The sequence below is a fragment of the Eleutherodactylus coqui genome, chromosome 1 (assembly GCF_035609145.1).
Source record: "Eleutherodactylus coqui strain aEleCoq1 chromosome 1, aEleCoq1.hap1, whole genome shotgun sequence".
Classification (NCBI taxonomy): domain Eukaryota; kingdom Metazoa; phylum Chordata; class Amphibia; order Anura; family Eleutherodactylidae; genus Eleutherodactylus; species Eleutherodactylus coqui.
This window is the reverse complement of record NC_089837.1, coordinates 381,226,447-381,251,803: the sequence shown is the minus strand read 5'-3', so window position 1 is coordinate 381,251,803 and position 25,357 is coordinate 381,226,447. Positions and strand designations below refer to the sequence as shown.

Here is a 25,357-nt window from a genome sequence, read left to right as displayed (position 1 = left end):
ATGTTGGGTATATGACTGCCAACGTCTGGATGCAGTGATTTACTTACCACGAGTGCCCGACTGATCCTACGCCTGTTCGGTATTCTTCTAATCGCTTCACCGCTCACTGCAGAGTGGGATCAAGCTAAGCGACTTGCAGTAGGTTTTAGCTTGTGTACTTCGGGAAGGAAGGAGAGATGTAGCCCCCGATCAAGCCTGGTCCAACATATCCACAAAAGGAACTCTCCTGCTTGTGTCCACTGTAGTGACAGGAAGAACACTGGAGATGGGTGAGGAGGCACTTTTAAACTCTCCTTCTTCCTGTCCCTACAGAGGTCAGAGGACAACCTTCATGTGTGCTGTCATAACTGGATGACATGGAAAACCCCTTCAATAACTTGTTTAACCGCATCTTCTATACACCATATCAACATTTTTGCATCTGGATTTGCTTCCCAGTGGTCTAAACAGGAAACCACTAACTTCTCATGACCTTACCTTTACATAGGGCGAATATCGCTTGAATTATCACTGGAAACAGCAACTTCAGGTGATAGTCATGTGTATAAGTGGCCACCAATGTGGCACTAAGCAACAAATCGCTCATTTGTCGGGGGTTGCTTGGTTTTTAGCTGTCCAAAAAAACAAACGACTATCGGGCCGTGTAAACAAGCCTTGCTCAATCTTTCTCATCTGATTAAAGGGACCTTGACAAAATCAAAAAGAAGACCATAAAGCCAGGCAACATCTGTCAGTTGTTTATTTCAAGACTAGCACATTTACAGCAGATACACTGAGCAACTGGAGGATGATTACAGAAAACAATAACCATATACATAACACTGGCCAAATTAAATACGTTAAAAAAAAAAACCAAAAAAAAAACAGTGCTTGGCAAGTGAAAAGGTATCAACAAAAATGTGTGTTGTATCATACAATATCTTTACAAGTGCAAATATTACAAAGCATGACCAAATTAACAGACCTTCCAGCTGCATTAGTAGGCATCGCCTTCATTTACCAGGGATTACTCTATACAATCAGGGTTGCTATGTAATAGGTGGCTGCAGGGATGGTCCTTTATACCACATTGCCTTGTAAGGGTTGTACATTTCATCACTCAACAATTTGAGGTGTATTGAAAGGAAGGGAATCCACATGCAATTCCTTAACAGCCAGGCTTACAAGGCTATTATGCTTCTTCAGGCAGCAATAGTTGAACAGTACTAATGTGACAACAAGCATGTGAGCACTTGCCACTAATTTGAACTTGTTTTTTTCTTAAATTATCATAAGGAATTAAGGTTATACCCACTATGCAAACAGCAAGTAACACAGATTTCTACAACCAGGAAAAGTGAAGAACGTAACACACTATTGTTAATTAGTATATGATACTGTAGAACTTTACAGTGAAAAGAAACTCCAGAGTTTAATGTATCCCCCATAAGAATGTTTCTTAATTACTAGTTGCTTCTTTCCTTGCATTATTTTCTACCTCAGGCTAGAGATTCATTGTACTTTGATATACAACTCTTAAGAACATCTTTTATGTGCATACAACTAGGTAGAATAGTTATTAATCTGTGGAAACTATGGTGGTTTATGAATACCGATGCACCAAACGAGCGTTGCACCTACAGGTATCGCCAGTGCAGCATAGGGTGAGGAGTACCATATGCTAAGACATCTCCACATTTTCTAAAAGGGGCCCAAACACATTTACTGTATATGTCTCAGTGGTGCTGGGACTTAATAAATCTAGTATCAGTACTTGGTAAATCTGCCCCACTGTTATTGCTTGTGCTAATACAGTTAAAACTGATCTTGTTAGTAGGTAAAGTCAGTGCATTCCTCTGTCAAACATGACAAGTATACATTCTAATTTCTCCCCAGGAACAAACAGCACCACTCTTGTCTATAGGCGATGTCTGGTATTACAACTCGGCTTCATTCAGCTGCAATACCTGAAATGGACCATACACAAGAACAGACTTGCTCTGGAAAAAGAAAACTTTTTTTCCAATTCATAGGAACCCTTTAAAAATAACAGTTTAGGGCAAGAGCATTTGATGTTTTTTAAGGGGGTGAATGCAATCAGTGCAGTGTTTTCAACAACAGAATTATAATTAAAGCTTTTCACTTATTTAACACTTAATCTCGCCAATTAATGCATATTTGTACATAAACTAAAATACCAGAATTGGCCTGATGATATGCTACCTAATAGCCATTATACACACATACAGTAACATGAACTTTTCTGGCATTTCAAAAGCACAAAAATCTAGAATATTGCTGTTCACTTTTGGTTAGACTGTTCAGTACAGACTTCTAAGTCTACACTAGATGCAATATAAAAAGTGACCACATGTAAGGTGTTCACATATTCAAGGTTCTCATGTGGTTTCAGAACTTTCAAAATAAGTTTGTGCCAGGTGAGGTTTCTGCACCCAGCAGACTTTATTCATTCTAATGAATGCTGATGGGTGCAGCAAAGTTATTGTATAGTAAAACGCTTACACTTTCTGTATCAATTCATCATGTATGGTTCTAGTTAACGCCAGATATCAATAAACTGAATGTCTGTGTGACTGGTCATGTGATCATTTGAAGTGTTTTTCTATTTGTAGTTTAAATAAATGTTCTCTTCTTGCAATTGGTTGGAGAGTTTTGAAAAGGGATGCGATTCAGAAAGATAAGAAAGCAGTGCTTACTATATGCAAAGTCACACATGATGTAAACCTACTAAACACAACTATAGAATAAAGTTAGGTGCTGTTCCAGTCACCTACTGGCAGAAGTATGGGATTAATGCTGGAATGTTTTCTCAATGTTCATCATAAAGATGAAGAACTCTGAATATGTAAACATGAACCTTTATACTTCTATATGTCATTTTCAACCTATGTACAACGGAATCCAGAATTGTACAGTATTTATACCATTAAAAATGAATCTGTGTCTCAACACATTATTATGTGTTATAACCCATTATTCATTACATAGTTCAATCACCTATTTTAATTTTGGTATATTTTATCTTGTCTCTTTCCCCCTAGTGTGTTAGGAGTTTTACCCTGCACTTGATTCTTATTTTTAGATATCCTGCAATTCAGAGTCTGGTCATATATGACACCCCCGCTGCCCAGCTGGAAGCATATTTTTGCAGCACATACAAATTACCATAATTGATTTTCCAGTGTGTTGACCTGTTACAAGTAGTGGGAATTTACTATTCTATCCTTATTTGCTGCGCACTTACAGTTGTTTACACGAATAAGTCAAAAAAGTAAGCTAAAAATTCTTTGTTTTGTCACATTAGTTTGCTAAATCTCCATAGAACTTACATTCTTTTACTTCAGGTTTGTTTTTTGATAGACATAGTGTAACATGCTTCACTATCCAACCCCCCAAAAATAAAATAAAAACCTGATGCATAAAAATTAACAGACCCAAGTCAATAGAGGGTAAAAAAAAGTATCCTAATGGAATATCACAGGTCTGTGATATATATTGTGACAGACCATAACAGATGCATCATATCCCTCATGGAGACACAATGTTCATGTGAACTGTTCACAGCATGTTTAGCTGTCCATCAGGGGTTCTGGTGTTTTTGACAGCAAGAACATCATAGTCTGCACCAAAAACCTAACTGACTTCATTATAGGTCAATGCTGTGTGCCAGGATCCGCTAGGATGCACTTGAAAAATGGCATTCGGCATGGCTGCCATGGCTCATTATGAACAGCATCCATAGCACTAGTGTCACTAAAATTATTAGTGAAATATTACTTAAATATTCTTTTAAAAAAGGAGGAGAGAGAATTGGCATGTAGCGTCTCAAGCAGATTGCAAAAAATGTAGGTTCCTTCCATAATATTGTAGAGTTGTAGGTGCCTGCAGCTGATCAGTTGTTCGGGCACCTATTGTCAGTGCCAAAACACAGTGTATGGAGCAGAAGAAAGTAGTGCCAACCCCTGTGTAATAGCTGGTACTGGTAGCTGTAGGTGCAGCTTCTATTCAAATCAATGAGAGTTGTGCCTGCAATTACCAGGGCCGCCCACTACACAGGGTCTAAGCTGTGTTTTGGCGCTGACAGAGGGTGCCCGAACAGCTGATTGGCCAGAGTCCCAAGCAGTGGACCCCAGTTACGATGGCCTACCCTGAGAATAGGTCAACAATACAAAATAACCTGGAAAACCCTTTAATATTTGCCCCATGAATGTCCCTAGTTCTGGATTCCGGGCAATATACAGGGCATTCATTGGTGGACTTTCCCGCATACTGTAAATATAACTCTGAGCTTGGATTTTGTATGAATCTGAGGTAATGTAAAAGTGAGAATGGACGCAAGTAGAATACAAGAGGTATACGGTAAAAAGCAGCTTTAAGGGTAGAAGATAATGGTGAGCACATGCATGTCTAACTTTACACAGTAACCTTAGTAAGAAACGAATAGATCAACAACTCAAAAATTCAATTCATTATAAACTGTACATTTAATGATATGAAACTTTATTAATAGCTATAAAGGATAATGGAGTTGAACCATGGGTATTCCAAGTGTGTGATAACCTTCTAGAAGAATAGCCAAAATCTTAATTTGAGGTTTAAATGGGGATTTATTAAGTAATAATCATCATTTTTACCGTAGCGATATTTAGCTACAGTCAGTAAAAAAAACAAACTGCTGTGTGTGTGACCTTGGAGAAACAAAGATGGCCGCACTGCTGCTCTGACTGCCTGATGCCAACTGTGTATTAGTATACATAGGTACTGCATGACATGCTGCTCTGACTGGCCAGCACTGTTCATGTGAGCAACACTGGTCAATCAAAGCAGCATGTAGTGTCTTGGTCTAATGATGCATACCAGGTGGTACAGTGTGCACCAGGCAGTCACAGAAGCGGTTCGCTTAACTAGAGGTATTGTTACAAAGTGAATTCACATAGTACATTTCTTGCAGGACTGAACACTGCACAAGGATATAGTTCAGACATATATTGACATTTTCCAAATATTCTTGCCGAGTACCAATTAAACAATTTTCATAAAACAAAGACTATGGAACTTAACGAGGTTGGGGAAATCTGTACTTAATGGTGGCAATGTGTTCAAACAAAAGGAACTTAAATCTTGAAAATTTTGCGCAGGTGAGCCAACAGGACTGGAGTACATGCAGCATAATATTTAATGGGAGTATTCTGTCCTGTTTATCTTCCAAATAGACAAAAGGAAATTCTGATAGCTCACTTTCCTGAAATTTTCTGCCAAACTAATTTGTACTCCAAGCAAATGATTAATATCCCTTATAAATGCTGCATTTTCTAACTTAATCACTGGCTACATTTCAAAACAAGTGACAAAGTATTTAAAACCAACTGCTTGAACATATTACAAAAAAAACTATTTTTGCCTATGAAATCTGCAGCCCAACATGCCCAAGGTCACTTTGTGTTCTACAGAAGAACTCAGTGGGGTAATGATAAAACTATGGAACACCTTCTCAAGCAGTGGACATAACTCCTCAAGTTCCAAGGAAGTTTAGAAGGTTTTCAACTCATAAGTAGCTTTGTTGGTGAGAGGTGAGCCTAACACATTATGCAAAATGATCTTCTTGTGCATGCTCTGTATATATAGTCAGTCTTAATAAACCATCAAAGAACATAATCTTGTGTATATACATGAATTCATGATAATCTACAGATATTGTAAGAGGAACTCCAAATGGCAGAACCTAAGTTTCCACTTTTCCGTAGGTCCCTTCAGGAGGTCTATAATGCTTTGGGAAAGCTTTCAGTTGCAGACTGTTAAAGGCATATTTGCGACATCCAACATTCTTCATGGTGTTCTCTCGACGACAGCCCTCACTAAGGAAAAACAAAAGACAAAACAGGCACAACAAAGGAAAATAAAATCTGCACAAATAACAAATGAAAAGCATGAGCAAAAGCAGTAGCAAGTGCAGCATATTAAATGAGAATGTACGAGGACACATGCTAAGGGAGTGAAATGTGCAGGTCAACATATCCAGCAGCGTTTCCTGGTGGAATAAAAGAAAAATGTAATTTATTATATTTTGTGTTGGGATGTAAAGCATGACAGCAACTGGGCTACAGCAGCTAAGTGTAGAGGAGAAAAGAAAAAGGAACAAATCATATTTTTTGTAAAGGCGCAAACCTGGATGCATTGAGAATAGATGGAAAATAAAACACAAGTCCTTTTCCTTTCAGGTATTGACAGAATGTATAAAGGCAGCTGTTGAGTTACAACACGGCATGCCATGTTTTCCTAACCTTATCAGATTTGGGATCACGCCAGATCAAAAATGGAGTCTAGAATGGAGTAATCCGCGAAAAGCAATACACCCACTATATGGTAGACTAACTATAGTGTAACTTTACAGTGGACATCACATTACCTAACAGACTTGGGATAACCCTTTTTTAACCAAAAAAGGGTCCATGGTGACTAGCTGATTATGGGGTTTCAGCTGCTGGGGCATATCCAAGGCCATCCAAGTAATGCCAGATGTCTTCCTAAGCAGGAGTTGTTCTTCACTAACAGAAGAGATTCCCAAATAGCAACTCTCAGTTACCTCCCTGTTTGAAAACATACAAACTCTTTTAGAAAGGAACCACCATGGCGATCAGCAGATCACTGCGGGTTTGGCTCCTGCCCTCCAGCAAATAGCTCATCTTGCTGGGAAAAGCCTCAGCCAGCAAGGAATTTCTCCTGCAGTGGTTGACCAGGGAAATGTGCTACTACATGCAAACCTTTCGTTAGTAATGTATGGACAACCTGAGTCTGCCAGGTTAGGAGCCACTCGTACAAAGTGGCTCTCCGTTCTGGTTCATAGAGAGGGGGGTCTTGAATGTGGGATTTCGTTCTATGACGTTCATCAGTCCTAAGGGCTCCTACAGACTTGTGTTTTTTAATGCAAATGTCAATGGGACTTGCTAATGTTAAAAACGCATCGCACAAAAATTGCAAAGCACAAACTTGCGATGCGTTTTTAACATTAGAAAGTCCCATTGACACTCACATTAAGAAAATACAGCATTAAAAAAACAAAAGTGTGTGGGAGCCCTAATAGTGCATATGGACAGAGGGCCATCTTCGTGAGACTCCTTTAATCCCTTAAGAACCAGGGTATTTTGGTGCTAAAGAAGCAGACACTTTTTAGGGATTTTACCCATGTGCTGGTTTTACTGGTCTATTTTTTGTTCATCTACCAAAATTTTTTTTGTTGCTTTTTTTTTTGGGGGGGGGGGGGGGGGACGGACGGGACATACAGGTCTATTTTTTTATACCCTTTTTCATTGACTTGTTTCTGTTTTTTAGTTTTATTGAGGGTAAAAGCTAAAAAATATATATTTATTTTAAAAATGTATGGTTTATTTTTTAAATTAGTATATTTATGCTAAAATAAAGTATGGAAATGGGTTCCTTATTTTGTTTTGGATGTTTTGATATATAATTTCGGATTACAGGGTACATATGGCAATGGTTTTGGTTGGCGTTATTTTATTCTGTAATTTCTTTTACCATCTATGACCCCTATGATGTCATATAATACCTCTGGGGATCATTCACATAGTATTTCTTTTTTATTTCATACTTTTCCACTATAGCTGGGGCACCTTCCCTGTAGTGACAATAGTCACTGGCAGAGCTGATCAGGGTTCATTATGACCCTGCAGCTCTACTGTGACAGGGGCACCCAGCAGTCACGTGATTGCCGGTTCGCATAGTGGAAGTAATACTTTCACTTTTTACCAAGCCTGTTGAAAACCACTTCTCCCTTCTCCTCTGGGTCCTCAGCTGTCTCTGAGAGCCAAGATCCCAACCTACTCCTGCTTGATTGCAGGAGCAGAAGCTTTAATCCCACGTCATACTTCTGCTATCGGTCGTGATTAAAGCCCAGGACTAAAAGCCGTATTTTTACTGCGCTTGATTTTTAAGAGGGTAAGCACAACATTTTTGTTTTAAAAACTACCCACATTGCTGAAGATTCCTTCAGGTCAGTACTGCTCTTGCCTATACATGGAGAAAAGAATAGGATGTGAGCTAAGCAAATATATGTAAAAAGTTGAAATATAATGGAGCTACCCTAAAAAGGCTAAGTTCATACATAGTCATAACTTTGCAAATGCACGCCTCTTCGGATCTATTTCATTTTGCCTGAGGAAGGACCCTGAGAGGTTCGAAAGCTCGCAATGACATGATGTATTTTTGTTAGCCATTAAAAGGTATCATATCTACAAGATTACTTGGTTTCTCTTGCTGGGAACAATCACAACTTTGCAAACAGTCTGATTATTACTTCCTATCACATCATATAGTAGTTACCACCCAGCTAAACAAATTATTGATCATTAAACACTTGTTTTTACAGCTTAGTGACTTAGATCTATGGGGCCGATTTGTTAAGGCTGACGTTTCATACGCCAGTTTTAACACACAGTGCGCTGGAGTAAAATGCGCACCTCTTAAAAACATTGGGTGAATCTTTGGCTGTCTATGTGCCATAAACTGAAATCTCTGCCAGCCTTAAGCTGGTGTAGACTTCCACTATGTCGGGCTCTCCCTTCCCACTAAGCACCACCCAATTTCTAACACTTTTGAAAATTAACAAGAAAATTTAGAAGGTGCAAATTTTTACACAAACTTCATGGCACAAGTTTTTAAGCACATGGTTACACCAGAAAACTATATAGGTGATAAATTTACTCCCACCCCCGCATAGCTACACTTTGTCACCAATAAACCCCACAAGTGTATTGCATGATACAATCTTAAATCATCATAAATATTTAAAGCATACCCGCACTTTCAGATAATGTTTAAGAATAAGCTGCCATGTGTGTACATGAGGAATAACAGAATTTCTGGCAATAAAAAAAGGCTTATATCCTGATTTTTTTTCCTGCTGCAGGCTGTATCTCTAATTTTTAGTAAGCTCTTGCAATGCATCTGTGCTCCTCACTGTCTCGCTCTCCTCTCCATAGACTTCTATGGGCAGCATAAGTCATCCCCCTCTTTCCACTTCTGTCATCAGTCTGGTTATTTCTGTTACTAGAGATGGGCATCACTTGACAACAAGCAGTGGACAACAAGTTAGAAGGAAGGGGCACCTCTAGTGGCCACTACTTTAGAGGGATTTTTCAGCACAAAAACGTCATTTTATGTAAATAAAATGAGCACTTTTGCTAGTTATCACCTTGGCTATCATATAATAATGAGTTGTCTCAAAGTGTAGTGGTCATATTATGCAGCTGGCGCAACCACTGAACTCATAAGAATTGAGCAGATGCAAGCGTAACTTTCACTCATTTAGCAGACCAGAAATAAATGGTCTCTTAACACATATGAATTACCACATAAAAGCTGAAAATGTTAGGCATTCCATAGCAGAAAGGAAAATAAATAAATAAAATGAGGCATAAATCAAGATATCAAAGAAGGATTTCGTTCAAGTAATCTCTAATATTTATACAGTTTCTATTTCTTTAAGTAGGGAAAATATTTTTCTGAAGTTTATGTGTCTATTTGATCCCCAAAGGTCTAATGGACAGCTGTTTGGTAGTGCTGTGTACTGCTGAAACACATAATCTCTACTGCCAGTCTTGGGGTACTTTAAATGAAATCTGTTAACTCGAACATGCTATCCAAACTGCAGGCACATGTTGTAGAGCAGGAGGAGGTGAGCGGATTGTTATATGGTTTGATGGGGAAAGATTCATTTACATCCCCGCTCATTCTTTGCATCGAGTCAAGCAGACGGTGCTGTCAGTGATTGACAGCTGTGTATAACAGTCATACAAGGGTAGCTGTCAATCACTGATAGCTCCGCCCATTGGACTGTTCAGCTCAGAATGAGCAGAGAGATAAATGAATATAAGTTATAACTGAATCTTTCCCCACAAAACTATATATCAATCCGCTCAGCTCCTCCTACTCTAGAACATCATGCCTGCAGTTTGGACAGCATGTTTAAGCTGACAGATTAATTTTAATGTATACAGGAGGCGTATGGACAGGCTGTACAGATACCTTAGGGACCTTAGCATAAAATGTAAATAGCACTTACAAAATACAGACCCCCTATTTGATTTGTGCGGTCCTAAACCTGATGAAGACAATTGCATGCAAGTTTTAATTTCTTTTTGTAAAAGCAAGGCTAATAGGAGACTCATAAATGTAAAGTGCAGCTAAAAGATAATGGGAAGTAATACCAAATAATACAAATACATGCGTCTAAAACATCTGATCCCAATATGACCCCAATAATGCTTCTCAGCACCTAACATCTAGATCTATATACTGGTATGTGCACAAGTAAGGTCATATCTGGTCATTTATGTGGAATATAAGGTTATAAACAGAATACGATAATGCATGTCCAATTTAACAGAAGGAAAACTCAGTAGTTCTAATGTTTACTGAACAAGGATTACTTAAGGTATATTATAGGAAAATGGAGGCATAGTACATTTAATAGTTCAAATGCAAACTTGATATTGGGCAGTTCTGTGCAAAAGGCACTTTTCTGGAGCAAACTATGGCCTTAGACATCCATGTCACTTCCAAATGGCACAGGTGCCCGGAGTAATGGAAAATACAGAAGGTGCATGAGCTATATTGCAAGACGGTCTATATACGGTTAGAACATGGAAGAACAATAGGAGGCAGCAGGTGAGGAAGATTATTTTTCTTTTTCTTGCTTTAAAAATATACATAAAAATATAGATTTTAAAAGTACATGCATCTGTAGAGTACTCAAGCTTTATATTGATCAACAGACTGTGAAAGCAAATGTGCAGCTACCACCATGCTGCCAAAAAAATGGAGCTTCGGTCAGACCAGCATCTATGGCTTGGCCTTTGAGGAAGCGATCTGTGGATACCTTATCTATTGATAAAGTATGTCATGAAAGAAGCATGAATCGTACAAAATTCAATAGAATACTGAAGTTAAGCTACATAGTGCCATTTGCATGTATGGTACTATAGGTACAAAGCAGCATCAAGGACATGAGGTAAGTTGTAAGCAGAATGTAAATACATAGGTACAAGAATGGTCTGCCCAATTTCAGCGAGCTGCCCCAGATTTAGAAGAGTTTCACATGTAAAATGAAAACTGTAAGGCATAATATAGGACATAGCTCAGTCAATAATAGTATGAGAAATCCCTTTCTCTGTCCCTATCGGACTGTGTATTTCCAGGCATAATTGTTTCTGCCTCGTCTTCATTTGCAACGAAATCTGGACACCAAGTATGCAATACTGAGGAACAGCCACACCATGAGCAAATTTGGGCTGAATGCTAACAATGGGATAGAGTAGAGGAGGCTGGGGTCTAGCCTGAAATCTCGGATCGGAACCAAGCCACTCAAGTTCTTCTGGGTGACTATTTCTCGAGTTCCAATGCTGTGAAGAGGATAGTTTGGGATTGCAAAAAAATATTATGGCAAAAAAACAAACAAAACAGGATACATATACAATGGTAACAGGAAGAAGCAAAAAGAAGAAAGCAAATAAAAACATAAGAAAAACAAATGCATCAAAGGACGGTCATAGAACATTGAAACATAGGTATAAAGATGGTGTAAATAAACCAAAAGTAGCAATGTGAAGTAAAAAGAGAAAAGAGAGAACAAAAGAAAAATCATAAGAATGCATTGTAGACAAGTGAAGAAGAAAAGAAAAAAAAAACTGGCAGATTTCCATTTTTCGGCTTAGTGCAGAAAGCCACTAGTCCATGCTGCCATGCATCAACATGCTGCTAAGCTGTGGCCATCTGAAATGCAAACAGACTAGAAACAAACCAGTACAGGATTTGACCCTTTCAATATCACAGAAAAAAATGTTAAAGTCGCCTGATGACGTTGTCTGAATCAGTTATATCCAGGTGTGAAAAGGTTGCTCATTAATATGAAAATGTCATGTTCTGATAAGATCACCTCAGGGCATTGATATTAATTGCTTGATGAAAGCTGGGCCACTCATATGATCTTCTGGGAGAAGATCTAATTAATTAGAAAGATAAACTGCAGATGGCATGAAGGTCAAACATGGTAATGTCCAGATCCTGCCTTTGTGAAATTCTAGAAACACAGGGAGTAATTAATGGATCGACAGAATGATACCCAATGACTGCTGCCGGCTTCTACAGGATATTCATGATTTACTGGTTATTTAGGCATGAGACGCACTGTATATCTTGTGGTCAAAAAGACTGGCCTCCATGTAAAACTATTCTGTACCCATGGATGTGGTAACAAAAAGGATAGCTAGAAAAATAGTAGAACCTGCTCTGTACATAGCCTACTGTCCACAGTATCTAACAGCGGGTGTGTGGATATAGAGCTCCTACAAGTTGAATTTAGTTTTCAACCTCAGGCTCACTGTTGATTAAATAGAATAAAACCCATATAGAGTCCTTTAAAGGGGTTTTCCGACTAAAACAATTGATGACCTATCAGCTAATGCGAAGCTGCTGTGGATGGCCGGAATGCTCAGAAAGCCCTCTGTAGTGCAGTGGTCCAGTTTGGTACTACAGCTCTCTCCCAATGAAGTGAGGCTACATTTACACGAGTGAGAATCTCATGAGCGAGACGCACAAAACTCGCATAAATATTCTTTTGAATGGAGTGACTAACATTTCTCATTCATGAGCCCAGTGTGGCGTAGAGTGTCAGGACCGCAGAAATGCAATCCTAATCTCTCGCTCATGACTTGAAGATTGCGGGTTTAATCCTCGATTGGTTCAGGTAGCCAGCCCAAGGTTTACTCAGCCTTCCATCCTTCTGAGGGCAGTAAAATGAGTAGACTTTGCAGGGTGGTTTGCCATTGCCCTCCCCAAACAGTCTTCCAAGAAAACGTCACGTTGTGACGTCACCCTAGGGGTCAGTCATGACTCTGTGCTTGCACTAGGGACCTCACCTCTTCACATGACTGATTTGTTTCCCTCACAGCGATGCTGCGAGAGAGAAAAAAAAATTTAAAAAATCGCTGCATGTTCTATCTTTTGGTGTTCCTTCGAAACACCTCGCCTATTGTTTTCATTGGGACCTTTAAAGACATTGCATAGCACTCGCATATCATGCGATGTGTATGCGAGTGCGATGAAACACGCGCATGAGGATTGCAATTTCAGAGAAGTGATGCGAGGAGTCTTTGAATGAAAAACACTTGGCAACCACGAGAAAAAAGCACATTGGCAATCGCAATATCGTGCCAAGTTTCTCGGTCCAATGTGAATCTGACCTGAAGGGGACTTTAACTAGAATCCTTTAGATGATAATGTTTCTTTTATAGAACAATATGGCCCACATTTACTGGTCAGTTTATGCCAGATTTGGGGGTAAACGGAGTCCTTGAAAAATCTAAATTTGCATGGAAAGTTGCAATGTTTGCAAACAATTACACTTTATGCACCAAAAGTTAAATATGTGGACATGGGTTACCAGAAGAGCTGTAGCCTAACACTTTGAGTGCATTTACATGTAGTGGATTACAAATTTTCTGCAGCAAAAATTTTTTACAGTAAATCTGCACCAAAATTTGGGTCAAAATCAACACCATCTAATTCACATTTTGCAGTGGATTTTGGTTCGGACCTGCAGCAGCTTTTACTTATTCAGTTGAATTCAAATTGAACGAGTGAGATCTGCTGTCGATCAGTGAGATCTGCTGTCGATCAGTGAGATCTGCTGTCGATCAGTGAGATCTGCTGTCGATCAGTGAGATCTGCTGTCGATCAGTGAGATCTGCTGTCGATCAGTGACAAAATCCACATCAAACGGTGTGGATTTTGGTGTAGATTTTTCCCGCTACAGTCAATTAATTAATACTGAAGCCAGAAAATTGTGCAAATCCCCACCTGCTCATAGCAGGAGTAAATCTTACTTTCTGACTCTTGGATGATCAAAAATGTGTTTCTCTTCAACATTCCCATTATTGCTTAACCCATTGTAGATACCTTGTGACAACTGTAAAACTACCAGGTCACTGACCAGCATTTATAGTTTATATATAGATGCAATAAAAATGCTAGTGAAAGGACTAGTGGGGCATTATTAACCATGTTTTAACTGTTCATATTCCAAATGAAAACATTAACCTTCTGTGGATCAGCTAAACCATATGGCTCTATGGTGGTGTAAGTCTTGGATCAACAGAACTAGACAATACATCTAACATTAGGAATACGCAGTTAAAGCACAGATATAGTACACCCATCCGAATGAGGCCTAACTTTGTAAATGCATCTTACAGTCTGTATAATAGTACACAGCTGATTTCATAATTCTTCTCGAGACAGTTGACAAACTTCTCATCAACAGCAGCTTAGCTCAACTCCTTTAATGCAGTGGGTGAATTACTTTTTTTCTGTAAAATAACTGGTATAAGAGGGACACTAACAGGAGCGCAACAAACGTTTTTACAGAACTTGACCTAGGAGATTCCAGCTGTGAAGCCTTCAGATCTGCGAATGCAGCTGTAACTCAGGATCAATAATAGAATGTATTATTATATTAAATGTTTCATGTAGAATAATTATATATGTAAGCTGCTCTTCAAGTCCGCAAATGGATATTGTGCCTTAAATTGCAGAATCCGTGCCGATCTGCAGTTCAAGCCACCCATAGAGAAACATGGGCATCTGTAGCAGAATTAAAGCATGCAGATTTGTCTTGCGGACATTTTGGTCTGAAAAACAAAATCGCAGCATGCTCCATTTCAGTGCGGTTCCTACATGGACGGCTTCCATTAAAGTCCACAGCTCGTCTGCAACTGAATTGCGGATGGGCCGCAGATTCCGCAGGAAAGCAAAAGTTAAAAAAAAAAAAAAAGAAAATTCAACTGAGCATGTGCAGTGGTGTGCCGTCCGATGCTTCTGCTCACATCCGCTGTGAAGAAAATAGAAGACCCGGACAGGCATACAAAAGACCCGGACAGGAAAGCAGTGTTCTCAGCCGAAGGAAGGGGCGGATTCCACTGTGGTCTCCAGCATGCCGAATCCGATCAACCCGTGGACATTGGTCTTAAATGTGAACATTTGCTTTAAAAACAGCAACAGTATATATTTCCCTTCTTGTTTTCCCTAACATTGACATTTTATTTTTGCTTTAGGGTGGTTTCACATCTGCGCTGAGGATTCTGCTTTTCTGCTCCATTGAGGGAGCGGGAAAGTGAAATCCCCGTGGCTGAACGGTTCCATCTATTTCCCGCGGAAGAAATGCTGCATGCAGTGGATTTTTTCCAGTATTTTCAGCCACATTTGTGATGGAAACTCCAGCCCGTGGAACCAACGCCGATGTGAAACCGGCCTTATTCTACCTTGTATCCTTTGCATATTCCTGTGCCAACTACACTACAGTGTAGGTTGTTCTTACTGTAAGCAGCTGTATAAGAAAGCACAGTAGACTATGCTAACCTATACAATAAAAAAAAGGCTGCTGTTGGGTACTGGCCCAGCGGACGATGACAAAAGGACACTTTTTAGCATCTGTCAGATAAAGGAGGTCCTAGAGATACTCCCACAGTATGCGCTGGGAGCTTTCCTGGCACATGCACCGAATATAGTACAAGCTGAAGATGTGAAGAGGGCCTAACATCTGTTTTATACATCAGTAATGATATTACTACTAGAGATGAGCGAGTATACTCGCTAAAGGCAATTGCTCGAGCGAGCATTGCCTTTAGCGAGCATCTCCCTGCTCGAGACGGAAGGTTCGGGTGCCGGCGCGGGGGAGCGGTGAGTAGCGGCAGTCAGCAGGAGGGAGAGAGAGATCTCCCCTCCGTTCCGCCCCACTCTCCCCCGCAGCTCCCTGCCGGCACCCGAACCTTCCGTCTCGAGCGGGGAGATACTCGCTAAAGGCAATGCTCGCTCGAGCAATTGCCTTTAGCGAGTATACTTGCTCATCTCTAATTACTACATATGCAAAAAGTTATTTTTCATAACCAGGAGCAGAACAGGTGTTTTCTTTATGATAAAACATAGTTCTAGGAGGTCTACTAATTCATGGTGTAACTTTTATATGCAGTTTTATATCTCCTTAAACTTAAGAGGGCTTTTCCATGGCTAAACTATTTGATGACCTATTCCCAAGATAGGTCCTCAATAGATGATCAGTGGTGGTCCACCACCCAGGACCCTGCTGATCATCTGACTGTAGAGGCCATGGCACAGTCACATTGCCTGAGAGCAACTCTGTCCCAGCTGCTATACAATGTATGGCGCTGTGCTTGGAATCGACTGAAGTGACAGTGGTGCTCACCCAAGGGCCACTGACACTACACTCAGCTGTTCGGTGGGGATCACAAGAGATGGGCCCCCACTGATCAACTACTGATGATCTATCCTGTTTAGTCCCAATAACCACTGTAAACATAAACACCCATAAACCTATATTGTCTGTATCATTTGATGTTGATTATAGTAGTATATGTTATACTTAAAGATGGTGCATGAGATTAGGAAGAAAAGACTGCTTTGTTTAGAAAAACGCCACTTGCGTCCATGGGCAATATCTGGTACTGCAGCTTAGCCTCATGCACTTGAATAGGGCTGAGTTGTAATAAGAGGCGCAGCTGGCAAACAAGGAGGGCACTTTTGAAAATTAGCATCCATGTGTATATAATCTGTTACAAATCACTTAAATATACTGGGAGGGAACGGCATATGCGTAATCTCAACTGCAGGAACAATGGACTTAAAAAAGTAAGTTTAGAAAATGTCAATGTTTATGTTCCAGTATATAAAAGAGTGAAATTAATCTATCATATGTTCAAGTTTTAGAAAGTAAGAAAGGGTCAAATAAGGAATTTCAACAGAAAGGATAAGAAGGGATGGAGAATTTGAGCGTAGAGTAGACATTTCATAGACATGTATGGAGGGAACAAGACTGAGCAGCTTTTCTAAACTACATGAGGAAGGAGGCTGCAAACCGGTTTCTTATGGCTTCTTGTAGCCAGTGATGTAAAAGGGTTAGATGCCAATGCAATGTTTGAATGAAAACACTGAAAGGATATAAATCACTATTTCTCTTTTATTCCACGTAACGTCACTGCTGCTGCACACAGAACAGAAGTGCGGAAATGCTGTACGAACAAGGTAGGATGGTTAGGGTAGGAACAGTGATGGCAAACAACCACACAGCCTGGGTAACCTGACAGGTAAAAGCTGGGGGCCGTATAGAGAAGATGTAGGTATCTTGACACTTTCCAGCTACAAAAGCCCAACATCTGGAAAGCAACAGGTTACCTGATCCTTCTCTAGAGGATATGACTAGAGAAACAATGCAACCTGCAGATGCATTCCCAACCATTTATATTGTCTGGCAATTGGAGACCCAGTGACCAGGGCTCTTACAATTCTTTTACATGTGGACTGGGAGCACTGTTTTACAACAGACTCATGTGATACTACTACTATGTAGTACTACTTTCGAGTATCTTTCATTACACACTACTTAGTACAATATTTAGACTTGTGTTCTACTTTGAGTTCCCTGGATTATTCTGGGAAATACACATCTGTAGTTCACCTGGTTCCTGCAGGGAAGGGAAATGAAAGCGCCATTAAGCAAGCAGGATTTACTTACCTTCGCATGCACTCCAGTGCTTGTGTGAAAACCTGTGGGGCCATTCCATGTTCATGTTGCAGGATTAAGCATTGCTCTAATGTCACCGACATGGCAGTACGGTCTTTTGCACTCTTACAGCTTGTAAATCGAACACCATTTAGTCGTCTACATATCTAAAAACATGGGAGAAATCATGTGATAAAGAAAAAAACATAAAAAGAAATACTGTGTTCCCCCCGAAAGTAAGACCTACCCCTAAAATCAGCCCTACTCTTATTTTTGGGGAGGGGGGCCTTGAAATATAATCACTACCCAAACATAAGCCCTAACTACGATATGTGGGGTAAAAAAAAGTAATACTTATATAGCAGACGCTGTCCGGATCCCTTCCGCTGGTCTTCAAGGTTCTGGGCAGGCTTGCTTGTAGTTCTCAGCGCCAACAGAACATCGCTTGCTGGCAACGGTGTTTGTAAACCCCACCTCCAGCAAGGGATTGCTCTCATTGATTCTCAAGCACCGTGGCTCAACCAATTGATTGGTTCATTGAGTGCCGCTACGCCAATCGTTGAATCAATTCAATGAATCAATTTAATAAATGGCTCTGATTGGTTTTCGAGCTCAGTGGCTCAGCCAATCAAAGCCAATCAGTGAATCAATTCAATACATGGCTCTGATTGGTTCTCGAGCGCCACGGCTCAGCCAATCAGAGCCAGCGCTAGATGAACCAATCACAGCCATTCAATGAAGGTCGGGTTTACAAATCCTGATTACCAGCAAGCATTGAGGGGGCGGGACAGGGGAAGAGCTATTTTTCAGGACTTAGCTCTGCACCACCCCCTCCGATTGCAAATAATGCCAAGGGGGGAGAGGGGGCGGGAGCTCAGTGCACTGCTTCCGGCTCTTCCAACCTCCTCCCCCTGCGGAGAGGGACACCGTATATCGGCCAGGCGTGAATACCTGAATAAGCTCTAATGTGGTAACACTGCCTCTGATAACAGAAGATCCATGGGGACAGGTCCAGGAGTGCACACCACGGCGAGAGGCAAGTACAGTAAACTTTCTTTATTCCACAGCAGACACACATACAGTGGACATAATTAGTTGTAGGGTGTGTATATTTTTGCAACCATGTTATTGTAGTTTTTTTGTGTGTGTTTTTTTTCCACCCTAAAACATTTCCGTTTGTTTTTCAGTGGAACTGTACAGATGACACTGGCCCAGAAAACAAAACTTTTTTTTTTCTTTCACAAGAATATTTAATGGCGATTTTAGTAGTATTTCACATCCTGAATTCAAATATGTTGTTTGGATTTTTTCATCAGGCAGGGTTTTGTGACACATTTCAAGTTTTATAAAATTAGTTATCCAACATTATGTGAAATCCAGTTTACCTAGAAAGTTCCTGATCATGATTGGCGGAAATATTTTGCTTCTGGGAGGTCTCTCTTCATGGTCCAGTATACTGGGACTCCACTTGTCTTGGTACCTCTAGTCCATCAAAGAGATCTGCTGATGGAAATGCTCGGCGTACTACTCACTGACAGCCCCAAGATTATCTCGAAGGAAGTCCAGGTGGGAGTCCAAGAAGTGAAGTTTTAGGGACATATTGCCTCCCATAGCTTGGTACGATTTCACAAGATCACTCACTAGATCACAATAGTTTTCAGATTTATGTTTTCCAAAAAAAGAAGCGGAGACATTTTTGAATGACAATCAGGCTGCTTTTTGAAATACATTTAACAGTTCCTGTAATTGTTCATCACCCATCGCTGATCTTAATTGTGGCCCTATAAAATTTCTTTCAGTTTCGCATCACTAACTTTGGGAAATTTAGATTTCTAATGCATAAAATGCTACAGAATTTCTATCAATTACTTTTATGAATTCTTCCATCAGTCCCAGTTTTATATGCAGTGGAGGCAAATACACTTTTTTCAGGATTCATTCAAAGGTACATTTGACACATTTTTGTCCAGGAATAAGAGATGCATGTTTAGGCCATTGTTTTCTAATACAGTGAGACTTTCTGCCCCCGCTGTCCATTCACATAAGAAACAGTAGAATTTAGTGACCCAAGTTGCATTCCAAGCAATAAGGCAGTGACCTTCAAATCTCCACAGATATTCCAGGTATATTTCTCATACTGGATTTTTTCTAAGGCTGGCTACACACCGGCATGTTTGCATTGCGGAATCTGGAGTGGGCGTCCGCCTACGAATTCCGCAGCAGATACCGCCCATAGCATACTATGGAGAAACACTTTTTTCTGCACACAAGTTGGACTAACAACAGTTTCATGTTTTCGCATGTCTCTTTCATATCATCAGCACGCGCTACAGGTATTGATGGGAATGGATTATGATTTACCATTGGTTACCATTTTTTACCATGGTGACAAAAGAATTAAAGCCTGCCTAATGAAAAAATTCTAACAACATATATGAAGTCTGGAGGTAAAATACTACTTGAATCACCATTAAATATTCTTGTGAAAAAATCATGTTGACCAGTGTAATGGGTTACATTGAAGGTGGAAATAAATCAGAAAAAACATGGCATCTTAATAGGGGTGTTTATAGAGTTTTTCCATCCACTGTACAAACGAAGCATTTCCAGATTAGGACCAGCCTCTTCATCAGGTAGAGCCACCACTGAATATACCAATCTATTACCCTCACCTTTATAGCTCAAACAGACAGCGCCAGGTTAAAGGTGAAGAATTCAGTAATGAATCAATGCTCCAGTATAATTGTAATGACAAATATCGAAGTTCTATAGTGAAGTCTATCAGTAGATGTTTGGCATTAGAAGTATACCGCTGCAGTGATTCATTGCTATGTATCATTTTAGAAACATTGTACAAACTGTTGTACTTGTTTCTATTCATTCTTTCTATTATTGTATTATGTCTAACAGTTTTTAAAATGTCTTTTAATAATTGTGTATCTCCAGAACCTATAAATGGATAGCACTACTTACACTGGATGAACCCCATTGTTTTAAAAGAGATTTTTAAACTATTGAGCATGATAATTACGAACCATATTTATTATCTGCTTTGTAAGCATTTTCATGAAATGTGTACATTAATGGCAGCTAATCAATTACTTGCTGCTATCAGTCACATTTAACCTGTGTGGCATGGGCCAATAAAAGGTTTGGGGAATAGTGTATTCAGTGGTGATTTACCTGATGGTCCTAGCCTGGAAAGGCGTTATATGTATGTGTGTCTACTGTGGAATAAACAAAGTTTATTATACTTACCTCTCTCCATGGTGTGTAAGCTGCAATGAAGTGCCAGGACCTGATGGGGATTACATGGTTTATATGCCTGCCCTCTTGCATAAGTTTATCAGTAAGTATACGGCCGCCTTCTGGGACATTTTTTGTCAGTTTGTATATTCCCCTTTTGCAATTTTCTTTGGAAAAAGGGTCTACCCGAGATCAAGCTTTAAAAGCTTCACTTAGGTGTGGACTGCACCAAAATCTGTAGCATATTTTGCTCTGTGAATTTTAGTGCGGACCCATAACAGTTCCGCTATGTGTGAATGCACCATTACTGAAGCTAAAGAGAAGGAGGCACAGTCCTACCAAGTGCGTGACTGCATCTCCTAGGAATCTGACTCCAGTAGATGCAAGGATGGGTAATAGATAGTGGGATGGACTCGAGAAGGGGATAATTAGGTATTGAGTAACCACCATGAGCCTCACTGGAAGCGCATAGATTCAACCTGCTTTCTCTGAAGATAACTACCCTAAGATGAACAGAAGTACCGAAACGCACAATGTTTTACACGGTGAAGGTTTTGCTATCACGTGAGTATCTGTGCATTTTTCTGTGCTGCCGGGGACAGTTCACATCTGCGCAGGTGAGGTCAAATGCTGTATTCTGTTATATATGATAAATCAGGTGTGCATATGTATATTAGCTACATGGAAGGCTTTAGAACTTGTTTTGATAAATGTATATGTTCTATTCTCTTGAAAAATCTCAAAAAATTCCGTTTAAATTAAAAAAAAAAATGGAGTAAAAGGCTTACCTCAGCAGCTTGCCAAAGGATGTCAACATTTTTGTTTTTCCTCGCATGGACATTCTGTCCAAGGAACCTGAGCAGCTCAGGAAGACACGTTTGACTCCGAGACCGAGGGAGACCTACAATAAACACAATCTAAAGATGTTTTTCATGTTATTTACAGATGTAGCAAAATTTTACTTCATTGTGATAACTTTCTGTGACAAGTGAAAAGCTATTGTTATCTAACACAACCAAACAATGGAAAGCTATTGAAAGGACAAATAAACTGTGGCACACAACATTTTCTTAATGTGACAAGCCAAGTTAAACTTTGCTACAACTGTGCAGGAACTATTTCCATGTTACTGAAGACAATATATTCTGACATAGGAGGGAGATGGAAAGTGCTTAAAAGGGGATTTTCGACTATAGTAAACAATGGCATATCGCAGCGACCCTTATTGTAATACAATGAAAACTGCAGCGGCTGCTTTGGATTTCATTGCACCGTGCTAGATTCCATGTGGAAGTGTACTTCGAGCAGGCAATGGGGTGTGCACTGTTCGCCACTTTCAGACAAGCGTATTTCAAATCCATATTTAATCTGTGTTTTGCAGACTAATATGGAGCTGATGAAAATCAATAGAACTATTCATATGTGTGTGTTTAAAATACACAGCTATCCAAATATAGTCTTTGGATAGCTATTAAAATACGAATACATCTGCATTGCATTCCTAGGTCATCAACATTTTTTCTGTATTTGCATTCATTAGTATTATTTTCCATACTAGGCAAAAGTAGATCAATTTTTGGCCAGTAGAAAAAAAACGGTGCGATACTGACGAAATACAGATGCAAATTCATCTATAATACAAACTAATTAATTATGGATGTATATGATTACACTCGTATGGAACTGGTATTTGTCATACAGATAGCCTACTATGGTGGGAAAAGCCCCTCACATTGGTTTCCAAAGAAAAGGATTTGCATGGGTTAATTATGGACCCAGCCTGATACTATACAGCAATACTAATGCTAGAGTAGGATCACATCAAGGGTATACTAATACTAGTAATTATTACAAAATTATAGTACCAGTGTTTCTGATGGCGCAATACGCCACACAGCTCCGCTACACGCACGTCACACACACACAGCTCCGCTACACGCACGTCACACACACACAGCTCCGCTACACGCACGTCTCACACACACACACACAGCTCCGCTACACGCACGTCACACACACACACACAGCTCCGCTACACGCACGTCACACACACACACACACAGCTCCGCTACACGCACCACGTCACACACACACACAGCTCCGCTACACGCACGTCCCACACACACACACACACACACAGCTCTGCTGCATGCACGTCCCACACAGCTCTGCTGCATGCACGTCCCACACAGCTCTGCTGCATGCACGTCCCACACAGCTCTGCTGCATGCACGTCCCACACACACAGCTCTGCTGCATGCACGTCCCACACACACAGCTCTGCTGCATGCACGTCCCACACACACAGCTCTGCTGCATGCACGTCCCACACACACAGCTCTGCTGCATGCACGTCACACACACACACAGCTCTGCTGCATGCACGTCACACACACACAGCTCTGCTGCATGCACGTCACACACACACAGCTCTGCTGCATGCACGTCACACACACAGCTCTGCTGCATGCACGTCACACACACACAGCTCTGCTACATGCACGTCACACACAGCTCTGCTACATGCACGTCACACACAGCTCTGCTACATGCACGTCACACACAGCTCTGCTACATGCACGTCACACACAGCTCTGCTACATGCACGTCACACACACAGCTCTGCTACCTGTACGTCACAAACACAGCTCTGCTACCTGTACGTCACACACACAGCTCTGCTACATGCACGTCACACACACAGCTCTGCTACATGCACGTCACACACACACACACACAGCTCTGCTACATGCATGTCCCCCACACACAGCACTGCTACGTTGCTTTCGCATAGGAGCGGCATATGTTTTAAGAACTTTAGCTGGTGGTTGAGGTGAAATCGTGGCTTGTTGATGTGTCATGTAAGCTGCATTAGCTTCACGGCGGCGTTGTACGCTCTGTGGTGACATGTTTGCACGACAGAGATCGTTTGTTCCAACACTGGACAACAGTTGACGATAAGATGGTGGCTGGACGGTTGTTGGCAGCATTAGCACTTGAGATGACATGATATCATGTTCAGGAGATGTGAAGATAGTGGTGGAGGACTATGCTTCAATATTGTTGGTCAATATGCACTGCCAGCTATGCATGTGTAAAGGACTTGTGATGACATCACCATCATGTGATCAAGGGTTGAAGTCAAGAGTCAGTATGGGTAAATTTGTGAGGTATCATTTACTGGAGGTGCAAAGCAGTCTGACAACCATGTACAGTACTGCTGTATCCATAGCAACTGAGGCGGAAGATTAGTGGGGGATGTAGTCTGCCCATAATTCCTAACTAACTGCAGAAGGAAGATAAAGGACCTGTGATGACATCAGTGTCATGTGATCAGGGAGCGGAGCAGGGCTAGTAATAACTGACATAACAGGTGCTGTCAGGCTCTACATGTAACTCACACATCACACACAAATTGGACAGACAACTGGTCGGTAGTAGTTTGATTGCCCAAAAAATACTACTACACAGGAGATAAGAACCATGAAATAAAAGTGAAAAATGGGTGTATTATACTTTCTGCTAAATCTAGATATGAATTGTTTAAGAGGTTGTGCCACAGCAAATAGTTGTATTCCAAGTAGGCGCCGTTCGGCCAATGAATGAATTGCTGTGATTGGTTCATCAAGCGCTGGCTCTAATTGCCTGAGCCACGGCACTTAAAAACAGAGCAATCGCTTGCTGGAGGCAGGGTTTATAAGCCCCTGTTACCAGCAGGCGATGGTATGTCGGCGCTGAGAACTGCACGGAAGCCTGCCTGGACCGCGAAGACCAGCGGGAGGGACCCGGACGGCGGCTGCTAGGTAGGTATAAGACATCCCCTGAAAAAAAGACCCTGTGTTTCATTTGGGGCAAAAATTAATATAAGACATGGTCTTATTTCCGGTGAAACACGGTATTACCCAAGGGAGGGGTAATTTGTCATTTGTCAACTTGTTCACACATTTCCAGGAGGAATAGCACTGGATAGGTAAAAAAAAAAAGCAGAAAATATACTCTAGAATTGCAATTATATGTCTTCCTAACACTCTAGCAACACTGCAAACCCTGATACAACTTTCTACTAGAAGACACATCAGGAGAACTGAAGGCCCTCTTTAAGGCCCAATGTGTCCACAAGGCGGATTTGATTGGTGGAATCCACGCTTGGCACCCGCATGGGAGATCCGCAAATCAAGCTGCCCATAGGGAAGCACTGGGCGGCCGCATCTCATTTAACACCTGTGGATTTGTTTTTATTTGATTTGTGGATCACACGCACATGTTCTCCATTCCTCTCTATGGGAACTTACAATTCACAGTGCATCTGCAAATACATTTGCGGATTTGAAGGTTAAAATCAATTAGGGATGTGGGGAAAAGGCTGGGAGATGGGGTTGTGGCTTTTTTCCACGTGGATGGTCCGCAGTGCATCTGCGCGGTAAAAAACTGCAATCGGCGATTTCCCGCAAGCAATAAAAAAATCAATTTATTGATGACTCGCAGTGCATCCGCTACGGAAATCCACATAAAAAATCTGCGTGT

At 40.7% G+C, this 25,357-nt stretch overlaps 1 protein-coding gene across 7 annotated transcripts in view; it reads right to left on the bottom strand.

The window, feature by feature from the left end:
• Nucleotides 1-722: 722 nt before the first annotated feature.
• Nucleotides 723-25,357, bottom strand: part of INPP4A (inositol polyphosphate-4-phosphatase type I A) — a 109,971-nt gene continuing 85,336 nt past the window's right edge. For all 7 annotated transcript variants that reach the window (XM_066579104.1, XM_066579130.1, XM_066579145.1 and 4 more), the window contains 3 exons: nt 21,622-21,734; nt 17,600-17,754; nt 723-5,855 (listed from right to left, as the gene is read on the bottom strand). In XM_066579104.1, coding sequence (XP_066435201.1) covers nt 5,723-5,855; nt 17,600-17,754; nt 21,622-21,734 — 401 coding nt within the window. In that variant the 3' untranslated portion in view covers nt 723-5,722. The remainder of the gene's footprint in view (nt 5,856-17,599; nt 17,755-21,621; nt 21,735-25,357) is intronic.